At 36.6% G+C, this 12,656-nt stretch overlaps 2 protein-coding genes across 3 annotated transcripts in view; one reads left to right on the top strand and one right to left on the bottom strand.

Moving 5' to 3' along the window:
- Positions 1-2,330, top strand: part of LOC118746298 (trichohyalin-like) — a 96,657-nt gene extending 94,327 nt beyond the window's left edge. For both annotated transcript variants that reach the window (XM_036480144.1, XM_036480145.1), the window contains one exon: positions 510-2,330. In XM_036480144.1, the coding sequence (XP_036336037.1) occupies positions 510-2,064 (1,555 nt within the window). In that variant the 3' untranslated portion in view covers positions 2,065-2,330. The remainder of the gene's footprint in view (positions 1-509) is intronic.
- LOC118746299 overlaps positions 1-12,656 on the bottom strand; it is a 47,888-nt gene that overhangs the window by 1,890 nt on the left and 33,342 nt on the right. The window contains 3 exon segments of the mRNA XM_036480146.1: positions 41-356; positions 6,160-6,362; positions 6,464-8,155. Of these exon segments, the coding sequence (XP_036336039.1) occupies positions 41-356; positions 6,160-6,362; positions 6,464-8,141 (2,197 nt within the window). The 5' untranslated portion in view covers positions 8,142-8,155.

Below are 12,656 nucleotides of genomic sequence, written 5' to 3'. Positions count from 1 at the left end.
AAAAAAAATCTGGTAAATTAAAACATTTCATAGAATTAACTGAATCTCTTCTGCTCGAAAACCAGGACAACTGCATTCTGCATAGACATTTTAACAGTTCAGCCCGACCTTCGGGACATTCGGGGATTCGAGAGTTTAACGGAATACCCCTAATATAAAGAAATATCAAGGGGCCCGCAATAAACTTACTTTTCCTTCATTTTCTGCAATTTCTCCTTGTCTTTCTTCTTTCGTTTCGGCTTCAATGCTGGATTATACTCTCCACGCATTTGAAATTCGGCACGTTGAACACGAATTTTATGACCGCGCAGGTTGTAGTCATCCAAGATGTTTAAAGCCAGGCCCACAGACTCCACCTACGTAAAGAGAAGAAAGAGAGATTAGTTACAGGATATTTAAAAAACATAAAATACTTTAATTTTACAAGGATAATTTCATAAGTTAAATCGTATTAGCAAGGAATGCCCGAAATTAAGCCAAAACTCTTACGAATTATTCCTCTATTTCAGGTCGAATGTTATCGTCAAAGCCGTCGGCAGCGAGGAACAGATCGTTATCCCCAAAACCCGCACTCAACGTCAAGGTGGAAATCGCGGACGCGGACGTGGTCGCCCTCACGACTTGCGGCGCCGCCCCCAAAACACCCAAACTAGACCGAGTGTTCATCCAAACGAAATCGATTCTGAATCGACCGACAAATCGACACCCACTTCATTAACAACGGCAGTACGTTATAACGAAATACCCGCTCCCACGACAACGGCTCCAGTTACAGGACCACGCCGGCATAGCCATCCACGAACGCCCCATGACCGCACCGTGTGGCGGCAACGACAGAAGGAGATGCGTCGGCTGCAACGTAAAAAAGAGCGAAGTCAACACATGCAACAGGAAAAGGAACGACGTCTGATCGAGCAACGTCAACGCATACGAGAAAATCAGTTGCGTATGCAGCAGCAACGCGAACGTGAGCAGCAAGTACAAGATCAAGAGCAACAGGACCAGCAACAAAAATCACATGAACAGCCAGAGCAACCGGAACAGTCCAACCGCGAAGTAGATGAACTGCGCCAGCGCGCCGACCAAGAACGTCAACGCCAGCAACAGCAGCAACAGGCAGAGGCCGAAGCCAAGCGACGCGAACACGAGGAAAGCCAGCGCGAATTGAAGGCACTGAAAGAAGAGCAGAAAAGGCGTGAGGAAGAGTATAGTAGCGCCGAGCGCATACGCCAGGAACGTATAAGTCGCCAGCGCGAACGCGAACAGCAGGAACGCAAAGAGCGAGAGGAAGCGCAGCGCAAGGCCGAAGAAGAACGCGCCAAGGACGAGGCAAAGCGGGAACAAGAACGTTTGGAGAAGGAGAAGCAGCAACGGGAGGAATACGAAGAACGCTTGAAACAGGCAGAGGACGATCGTGAACGACAGCTGCATGAGCAACAGGAACGAAAGCGCCAGGAAGACGAATACAACCGTAGGCGATTAGAAGAAGAGGAAAAACAACGTCAAGAGGAAATCAAGCGAGAGCAAGAAGAGGAAGAGAAGCGGCTGGAGCTGCAGCGACTCGAAGAAGCGCGTAAGCTAGAGAAACAAGAGCTGGAGCGTCTTGAGGAGGAGAATCGCCGCCGGGAAGAACTGCTGCGCCAACGGGAAGAAGAGATCGCGCGGCGCGAGGAAGAACAACGGAAATTCGAAGAGGAAGAGGAGCGCTTAAAGAAGGAGCTCGAAGAAGCGGAAAGACGACGCAAAGAAGAACACGAAGCCCAGATCAAGCAGGAGGAAGAAGCACTCAAGGCACAAGAGGAGGCCGAACGAAGAGCAGCGGAAGAGCAGGAACGTCAACGACAAGAACGATTTGAAGCGCTGAAAAAGCAAGAAGACGAGCGTGTGCGACAAGAGCTACAAGAAAAGAAACGCAAGTATGCAGAGCGACTCTCACGCCTCTCACCCGAGGACCAACGCAAATTCTTCGAAATGCGAAAAGGACGAAAGGCCAAGAAACTACAAGAATTACACAAACAGCAACAACAAGCGAATGGCGGCAACGAGGCCTTTGAAGACAAGTAGATAGAGCGCAGGAAATTCGCCAAATCAAATGATATTAGAATTAATGGGATAACAGCGGTGTTGAGCCGACGCTAAACAAGGAAATGAAGTCGCTGCTCGACTGTTGTAGCTTTGATTTATCCCAAAAACCTCGTTAAGAAATTAAGCTAAATATAAGTTATTTTAATTGTATGTATGTAAGTCATTGCTGCCATTCTCTTATTTCGAAACACGCTCAATGCTTCTTGTTTTTAGGTCTTCATAATAATTTTTTTTCTAATTTGATAAAATGCAAAAATTTAAGAAATAATATTTAAAAAAACAAAATGTATGTATGCGTTAATAATGCCACTGAAGCACTAGTATTAGCTTTAGTTGCAAACGAGCAGCGTTCCAGTAACGGCTACTGCTTGACAACAGTTGAAAGTACTCTCAATTGTAAATTACGAAAATAAAATATTTTATTCTCATATAGTTATTGATTTAGAAGTGGATCTACAATAGGCAGCTTAAGAAAAAAATAATAATAATTTAAGTAAACAATAATAATTTCAGAAAGTCGTAAAATAATAGTTGTTCGTTTGTTTGTAAATAGGAATCACAAAGATTGGAAAATAAAATTATGAAGAGTGCATGCACGACTCCTACCGTTTTGTAACTGTAATTTACGATTCAACACATGTACACATAGTGATTATACAAACATAATAGTTTTAATTCCATTTTATGTAATATTTATGTAAAAGCACTACCAACTTTTCCTTAAACACCCAATAATTTAACACCTAAGGGATTCACAAGATAAGTATGCAAATGTTCTACCAAAATTTTACACAGAATACATCTGCATAAGCACACATGTAAATACATACATAGATGCAAAGCAGGAACTATTAAAGAAATGCCATAAACAAAACATTATTTTGGGAGTTGTTTAGTTCTACTAAAAAAAAAAGAGTACTAATAATAACATAGCTGAGCAAAATACCAACAACTGCTTACGGCCAAACCAGTGACGACTGGTTCTTTTATGATTTCTTCCAACGAATTCGAACCGGTTTTAGAAATTATTAGGGCTCTAGTTTTTGAGATGTTTGCGATTTAAATTGTGAAAAAACGGATTTTTTCCATTTTTTTTTTAACTTTAAAAATTGTGTACTACTTCTCTCTTAGAATCTAAATTCATCTGTCAAATGTTTCGAAAATGTGTGAATAATTTGATCATACAAAACCCATTATACTCATTCGAAGGAGAATTAATTCCACCTTTAATCAAATCAGGACACTTCTTTTATGTTTTTTTTTGTTTGACTTGGGAACTTAACTTGAAAGGATTATTATTAGCAGTTTTTAAACAAAATTTTATGGATGTGAGGAAAAGATACATATAAGAATATAACAGATCGCATATGCCAAATTTTTTTTTTAAGAAAAACATGTATTTGTGACTAGATAATGTATGTGGAATCAAATTTTTCATATTTTTTTGATACTTTTGATCCCAAATAACTCGAAAACTAGAGCCACTTGAATAATTTGACGCACAGATTCCTAATCTATGGACAAAATCCTATAAATATTGTTGGGCTACACTGGCATACATTTTAATAATAAAAAAATTTTTAACGTAACTCAAAGTTTAGAACTATGAACATGATTTTGGAAGCTCATCGTTAATACCATAATATTACTAATGTAAGACTTTTGTATTTTTAATTTTTAAGAATTACAAAAATGCTGCTTAAATAGGTTATAAAAATGCCATTATTGAAACGATTCGCTTTTAACAAATTTTAAAATACAATTTTAATTTTCAATGTTAAAAGCAATACTTAAACGATATATGTATGTAGTATATTAACACAAATGTTTTGTATGCATTAAATACAACTATTAAACACTTTTTTAATGTATGCATATTATGTAATTGTTATCACTTTCAAATGTTACCATGGTTAAAAAATGCAAACGTTTGTAAATATTCAGATATGTACATACCTACATACATACCTAGTATATGTACATATACATATATGTATGTACACGTATCATAAAAAAGAGCGAAGGTTATAAACCCATTCGAAATGTGCAGCTAAATACATTTTTTTTATCTTATTATTACCTCACAGTATGCTTTTCGTCTTATAAATAAATATAAAAAATAACACATTCACACTTCATAATATGAAAGCAAATTGAATTCAATTTTAATACATGGTATATGTATTTAGGAAATGTTATGTAATTTAATAAAAGTATACACTAAAATATCGAGCACCGTAAATGAACTAACCATTGACTTTAAATTAAAATAGTCTAACGAAAATTTAATAGCGGTATGTTGTAAGTGTAACATGGTACATACATACATACAGTAACAACAAATAATACAAAAAAAATCTGCAAATCTAGCAAGTGTATGTGAAAAAAAAACCAACAATAAAGTTTTAAAAACTATACAAAAACACAAATTGAATATTGTTTGAATTTGGAATCAAATAGTACAATGTTATCTGGGAAGTTAAATGGAAAGTAAATGATCATGTCGTACGAATGGACGCTAACACTCCAGAACTGAAAGTGTTTCACGCGGATTCCGCTGCTGTTCTGCTATGGAAAGAGCTGGTGGTGAAGGACTTGGCGTCACTTTTCCTTTCCATCTGGTGTCACGCAGTATGGAACATAAACTTTTTACCTTCCTTTTATTAGCTTGGGATGTAACTATGTAATATTGATGCGCCTAAAAGATGCAGCGATTTCTATTCTCAAGTTACATACCTGAAGACAGTACGAATGGCAATTATAATAGGGAGGTTTTAGTTTTTTAAACTATAATTTTTTGTAATAAAATCAAATATCTCAGAAACGAGAACAGATCGCGAAGTAACTAAGTATGTATGTAATAATGCAGCGTCTCAAATATGCAGCAATTTCCATTCTTACGGTTACTTGAGGACAGTACGAATGGAAACCGCTTTCAACGACAACATTAAGAAAACCATTTGCTGCATATTTGTAGGCGCAGCAAGAATTACTTCACACTGTCGACGGTGTCGATTGCACAATTGTCGACAATGACGATTGTACAATAAATCAGTGAGAGTATGTTTGTATGTTTTCATAAAAAAAAAATATTTATTAGAATAAACAAGCTGGGTAGGCACTGTGGTAAATGGTAAAGTTCGTTTGCCACCTCCTGGCAAGATTGTAAGTCATGCAGAGTCCGCAAAATGCTCCCGAATCTGGCATCAAATTATAACCTAAGAAAGTTGTATTACATGGGCGTTGAGAAGTGCATGTGCGAAAATTTCATAAATTGAATGAAGTAAATTTTTGCACATGCAGCAGTACATAGCATGCATTTAAGCGTCCGGTGTTAGCAGTCCCGTCTAAACAATCGACGCATTTTAAAGTTAATAGAATTTTAGAACAAAGCGATGTGAACTAAAGGGCATGGACACAGTACAGCGGCTCATGCTATTGGCAATACTCAATATTAGTTACTACATTGACAATGAAAAGTTCAGAACAATTGGTATCAAGACCCCACGTTTTGTGTCCCATTAAAGTAAATTTTAATGTCAATCACTTTGATCCCATTTTAAGATAGTTTAAAAAGTTAAATCAAATCAAAATAAGGAAACTTCCTATTCCTCTAAAACGATACCTTTACATCTATAAATTATTTTTACCCTTTTTGTTCAGGTAATAAAAGCGTATTTTTAGTTTTAAACTATGATTTTATTTTAATCGAAATTAGTATGTATGAACTTTTTGAAAAGTTTTAACATACATTTTTGGTTTTCTTACCTCAATTCATTTCCATGATCACAAGAACCAAAAAATATATTTAACCCTCTTTGAAAACAACTACACAAAAATTATAATTTTGAAGTTCGTTTTAAGGTCAAGTTAATTTTTTATTCAATCAGACCTTTAAAATTATCTTCAAAAGCATTTTTGCCAAACATAATAAAGAATTTAAATAACTTATTTGCAGCTAGTTTGTATTTTTACACTTCAAAGCTTTACGCTTTTCTGAGTATCTATTAAGGTAAATAATAACTTCGCATTTATATAAACTAAATTAGCCATTGAAAAGTTTTTGTTACTCACTTTTATGTAGTCACACAAGCCATCGCCTTTCAACTGCCCATCCGGCTCGGCATATAGTTTAAGTTTATACTTTTGCGTCTGTGGATCGCGCATTATCATACCACATTTACCCATAAGTTCCGCGAACTCATCCATTGTGATGTCCAGCGGCAAATTGGAAACGTAAACTTTTGTGTTGTGCTCAGGATCCAATTCAAACCATTCTAAATATATATATATATATATATATTCTTAATTTTCTATATGAAATTGTTTTCACGTCCACACATTCGCAAATCGGCTCAATAATTTCAAATCTACTTACTTGGTGGCTCTTGTGCTTTTCGCTTAGCACCGGCAATCGTGGTTGTCGTGGCGTCACCAACTCCTTTTAACGCTGCGTCTGTCTCTTCTGCAGCGGCTTTTGCCTCCTCAGTCATCCGCTGCAATTCCAGTTCTTTGAGCTTTTCAGCTTCCTCGGCCTTGCGCCGCTTCTCCTCCTCTGACGCGCTGGTATTATCTATGAAGCCGTAATTCATCTGGTAGTGCGCCATAAAGTCATCATCGATTTTCGGAAACCAAGCATTCTTTGTGGCATCCCAGAAGAAGACTGTTCCATCCTTGTCTGTATAAACGCGATTTCCGTCCTCATCAATATCGTAAGCCACATTTGCGGGATCAGAAGTAGCAGGCTTTGATGTTCGATTTGTTTGCGCACCAATATCTTTTGGTATCCACTCACCCTTCTCAGCATCCCATTTGTAATGTTCGGTCTCTGTCGTTTGCACTTTAGGTATCCACTTTTCAGTCCGGCTGCACCATTTGTAGTGTTCATTCTCGTAGGGGTTGGCCGTGGTCTCTGCTTTAGAGTCATTCTTTGCCGTGTCGCAAGGGAGCCAAGTATTTTCAGTTTCACTCCACTTGTAGCGATATTTGGTTTTGGGGTCTGTGTAGATGGCGCTGCCATCTTCCTCATACGTCACGTGTTGCGCATAGTTCACATCCACATCCGTACCGGCGGAAACTGTTGGAGAAGAAGAATTCGCTTCATCGTTAACATCTGTGACAGCTGGATTTATAGAATTTTCCCTAAGTTCTTTGCTTGGGTTTTCAATAGCTGTGGAGGACTCCAAAGATCCTTTTTGCATTTTCACGGGGCAATCTTCTACATCTTCCTTTGTACTCGTCATGATTGTGCTTGGTATAGTACAAGCAGCATTCGTATCACTAGAAGAGGTAATTTCTTTTTCTTTGACCTCCGTTGATGTCAAACCATCCGCTGTTTTCTCATTCTGTTCTGTAGAAGTAAGAGGGCATTCTTTTAGGTCTGTGACCGCAGGATTTATAGAAGTTTCGCAAAATTCTTTGCCTGAGTTTTCAGTTACTGTGGAGGACTCCAAAGAATCTGTTTGCATTTTCACGGAGCAATCTTCTACATCTTCCTCTGTACTCGTCTTGATTGTGGTTAGTATAGTACAAGCAGCATCCGTATCACTAGAAGAGGTTATTTCTATTTCTTTGACCTCAGTTGATTTCATACTTTCCGCTGTTTTCTCATTATTTTCTGTAGAAGTAAAAGTGCATTCTTTTAGTTCTGTGGCAGCTGGATTTATAGAAGTTTCGCTAAGTTCTTTGCTTGGGTTTTCAATAGCTGTGGAGGACTCCAAAGAGCCTTTTTGCATTTTTACGGGGCAATCTTCTACATCTTCCTCTGTACTCGTCTTGATTGTGCTTGGTATAGTACAAGCAGCATTCGTATCACTAGAAGAGGTAATTTCTTTTTCTTTGACCTCCGTTGATGTCATACCATCCGCTGTTTTCTCATTCTGTTCTGTAGAAGTAAGAGAGCATTCTTTTGGTTCAATTGAGGTAGATGAAACTGATTCTTCGGACTTCGGTGTTGGTGTCGCAGATGTGGTTAAATAAGTGTTTATTTCTGGCTTGGTCACTTCTTCTTCAACATTCGAAGATATTTCTGTAACATCTCTTAAGTTCTCACTCATCTTGCATTTTTTATCTGAAAAAATAAAGTAAATAAAAAATACAAAATAAAATATTTCATTACATCGAGCAGTAGTTTGTTGGTCAACGAAAACATTTACAATAATTTCGAAGGATTTTATTAGAATCAAATAAGATGGTGGTACCACTACAAAACCCTTTGCAAAACTATATGTCAAACAATAGTATCAACCAGGTGGTCGTCGTAGCCGAGTGGTTAGATGTGCGTGCTACCACGGTTGACGTGGCCCAAAGTTATGCGGTAACATATGTACACAACGAAAAAATAAAAAAATTCCGACGAATTGATAACCATCTCCTTTTTTGAAGTCGGTTAATAATGATTTTGGTTCTCTCCACAACTCTAAACTGAACGAAGCGTAGGTTCATAATTTCGAATTCTATCAATCCGCTTTACTCAGTTTGAGAACTTTGAATTTCAAGGACACGAATAAGTGAGTATACAATTTACAAACTGTGCTTGTATTTTAAAATTTCAGATATTAAAACAATAAAGTGGTTTTTATTCTTAATAATGGTGCCTACGTACATACATACATATTTGTCAACAGTGTCGTTCAACAGCTCAGGCTAATGCAGCGGTGCGGGACAGATAGCATTAATTAAAGTGTTTAATTGCTTCAGGTAAGATTATAGTTTAGCTTGAACGAAGTTTACGCGCAAGTTTAACACTTCTCATCTTATAATATAAGACGGACGAAGGTATAAACTTTTCCAGTAAAAGTCACAAAAGGCATAAAAAACTATCATTAATGGAAAAAACTTGTAGACCTTAAAAAACATAAAATCCAGACTAAAATATATTATACATCGATTGTCCACCTTCAAAAAAAAAAAACACCAGATTTTCCTAATTTAACTGTACTATCAAAATTTCTCCCTTTTAGCTTTTTGATCAAATTATATGTATTGAAAGTTTCCATTGGTCCGAATATCCTGCTCCCTCTGAAGGTCAAAGGAAACTCGTTTACATTCGGTTTCCTGACTTGTTAATTTTTGTTATTCTTAGCCGAATTGTTAAAAATCAACCAGAGAAAAGGGAAAGCGGTTTGAGATCACCGAAAAGCAAAAGCTTTGCATGTATGGAAAACATACAAGTGTCACTTTACGGCGCTCAAGTACTTACACATACGTGAATAAAAGCTGCAGTTTAAATATGCCCAAAAAGTCATTGACCAGAGGCCAACTACCATCTAATATAAGCGTACATAAATATTTATATGGGCATGATGTTTTTCCTAGCTATGTATATAGTAAAAATTTGTATCTATTTCGGGTCAGAAATATTGATTGACTGTTGTTAATCTACACAAAAAGCACCTTAACTTGTCAAGTTAATAAGCCGGAGAGTACGAATTTTAGCCTCTCGTTTCGATTGGCAGTTAAGACATATCGTTTACTTTATGAATACATAACGAGCGCAAATTAGCCTATAGAATTTTGAATCCGAGGACAACCAACGGTCATATGCGCATTAATGTCTTGTCTTTTTAAATATATTAGATACTTATGTACATACTATGTGTATACAAAAGTCAATCAACTACAAAGGTTAATGTCCTACTCGACAAAGAAGTATTCTTCTGTAGCAGAGTACTTACTTACACACACATTATAATGCATAAGCTTAAAAAAGAAAGTTTACTACCGAAAATTACTTTGAAATGAAACTGAAACCAAAACTTTCACAACAAAAACCGCTAGCAAAACTGTTTTACTACCTTTCTGCAGTAAAAATATGCAGTTCAAGAGGTCAACGTCACTCGGGTAAAACACACACAAACTAAAACACCGCTCACCATAACTTTTGAGACTCAATAATTTAAATGAACATCAATACTTGCATACGTAGCACATTGTGTTGTATACACATGCATACAAGTGCACTTTGTCTATACTTTAATGGTTTCAAAAGTAGTTGAACCTACTAACTTGGCACAACTCCCCAACTTCCGTATAAGAGGTAACTATAACAAAAACCAGCTATCCTCTTACTGTTTTGTCTTTTTAGCCAATTTTCAAGCTGGCCGAAACAAAATTGCATATCTACCCTGCAGGGAAACCGTGGACTAGTGAATAAAATTTCTAGTTCCGTACAAGATCTTTATCGCTAAAAACGAACCAGTCCGATAGTAACTAGATCGCCACCAGTTCAAAAGCGGCGAAATGTGGTTCTCTTAAAAAAAAAAAAAAAACAATTTTATTTCACTTTTTTCATTAGAAATCTATATCTAAGGTGACGAATTTAGAACTGGTTGGGAATTATAGAAAAATGGGTGCAGGACGAACTATATCTTGTCTGTCGAATTTAGAACTAGTTCGGAGTTATCGAAAAAGGGATGCTTGTTTACTTTACATAGATATGTGCTTGGCGGCTTTTTCGTTCAAATGCACTTTCATTCTGCACTTCGCAGATGCTTTTTCATAGTTTGGTAATACAAAAGCAAAACTTTGTGTTAACATTTTAACATCTTGGGACCGTCTGGAATCTAACCAATAACGGCGAGCACCTCTGCAAAGTCAGCTACAGCCAAAGGTATGTAAACGTATGTAGTTTCAAATTGAAAAAAAATATTTCTATAAAATAATTTAAAATCGCACACGGAAGAACCGAAAAGACTGAAAAATCATGATACTTTTTTCTTTCGTCTGTCGATTTTAGTTCGGAAATATCGAAAAATGGATGTAGCGGTGGGCAATTCACACTTCCTAGAACATCACCGTGTTAAATTCGCCAGTCGTTTACATGCAAAAGAAATTTATCGCGAACCAGTGCTCGGTCTAAATGTACTAGAAGCGCACCAGTGCAGAACTAGAGATTTTTCCCACAGGGTACATGCACAAATTAGCATACTAATACATTGAAATATGTAGGAACATATGTATGTACTACGTGCATTGCCGAAATAGAGCCTGTCTCTCAGTTGGCCATTTTTCGGCTGAAATAGCAACTAAAGCTATTCCATGTCTACACATTACTGCAAATTCGACATGAAGGCAAGGGTGGGGTCGCAACCTAGTCCTGATACATGGCATCAAATAAAATGAAGTTGTACTTCTCTTTCAACGCCAGTGCTGCCAGTTGAGCTAGTTTGTAGCTAGATTTAGCTGTATATATATTAGCGCTGTCTTTGGCTATGCCGAAGGCTTCATCCCTTTTATGAAAATCTGAAAATTGTACTTTAACAGATTGCTGCATTTGAAATAATTTATATGTATGTTCACAGCATACATAGACAGAGGAGCTACATTTTTCAGATAATGTTTCACAACAAAATATTTTATTAGCAAAATGGTACAAAATTTGAATAAAATTTGCATCTGAGCTAATTATGTTTCTAACGGAACTTTTTGGAGCCATTTCAATTTTTTGGTCAAAGTCACTTCTCTCTTTTGTACAATTTAAAAACTGGAATGACGGTGCAATATACTAGAGATGTCAGTTTTCAAAAAACATCGATGCATCGATGCATCTATTTATACATCGAGTGGAAAATTGTCGATGCATCGAAGCAAAACATCGATGTTTATTGCCGACCATTTGACGATTATTGCCACCATTTCAAATTCCAAATCCCGAAAATCCCGGGATTATTTGCCAAGACTTAAAAAAGTCCGGTATGCATAACAGAGCCTTAATGCCGAGAGTTAATTCCAAACTCCGAGCTTTCACGTATTCCGCGACCATATGAAGAAATATATCCATACCTGTAAAATCATAGTTTCACTCTTTCAGAATAATCATTTTATTTTTGTTAGTGGTCAATAAATATGTATTTTGTACCAATTTTTGAAGCATCAGTTTTTTTGTACAAGGGTTGTTTGCAGCTCTCAAGAAAAACGAAAAATTCATATAACCGGGCCGTTACCAGGGCCGGATCGTGAGCTCGATTTTGGGAGGGGAAATAAGAATTATTATATTATACATATATTGTATATAAATGAATGAATTATTGCAAATCATATGTTTTGAGTCATATGTTTTTGAGAAATATACAGCGTAGTAATTTTAAAATTTCAAAATTACATTTCTCGACTGAAAAATAAAATATTCGAGCTAACTCGACGGCACATAGTGCGCTTTTTTAACACTTTAGGCCAATTAATTGTAGCGCTTTCGGCAGAAGAAATATTTTGATATGAAGCAAAATGACTTTGAAAGCTAATTTAATTGCCATTTAAGAAAAAATATTGCCATTGAGTCAAAATCACTCCTTGACCTTAAAAAAATTTATCAAAAATAGTGTTCTTTAAAAAAAACATGTAAAATCCAACGGACATTATTAAAACAAGTAAGAAAGGCTAAGTTCGGGCGGAGCCGAACATTAAATACCCGGCGCAAGTATTAAATATATGTTTTTTCACCCTTCCGAAACCTTCCGCTAGATGGTAAGCCGAGTTGTAACAATTTTGAGTAAATTAGCGTCCTTCAATTTCGAAATATTGAAGTTTCAAGCAATTCTTAAATTTACCGTTATATGAGAATCGGCCGTTAT

The sequence above is a fragment of the Rhagoletis pomonella genome, unplaced genomic scaffold, assembly GCF_013731165.1.
Source record: "Rhagoletis pomonella isolate Grant_MI unplaced genomic scaffold, Rhpom_1.0 Rhpom_scaffold_00010, whole genome shotgun sequence".
NCBI lineage: Eukaryota > Metazoa > Arthropoda > Insecta > Diptera > Tephritidae > Rhagoletis > Rhagoletis pomonella.
The sequence above is the reverse complement of the archived record's forward strand: the minus strand, read 5'-3'. Positions and strand labels throughout refer to the sequence as shown.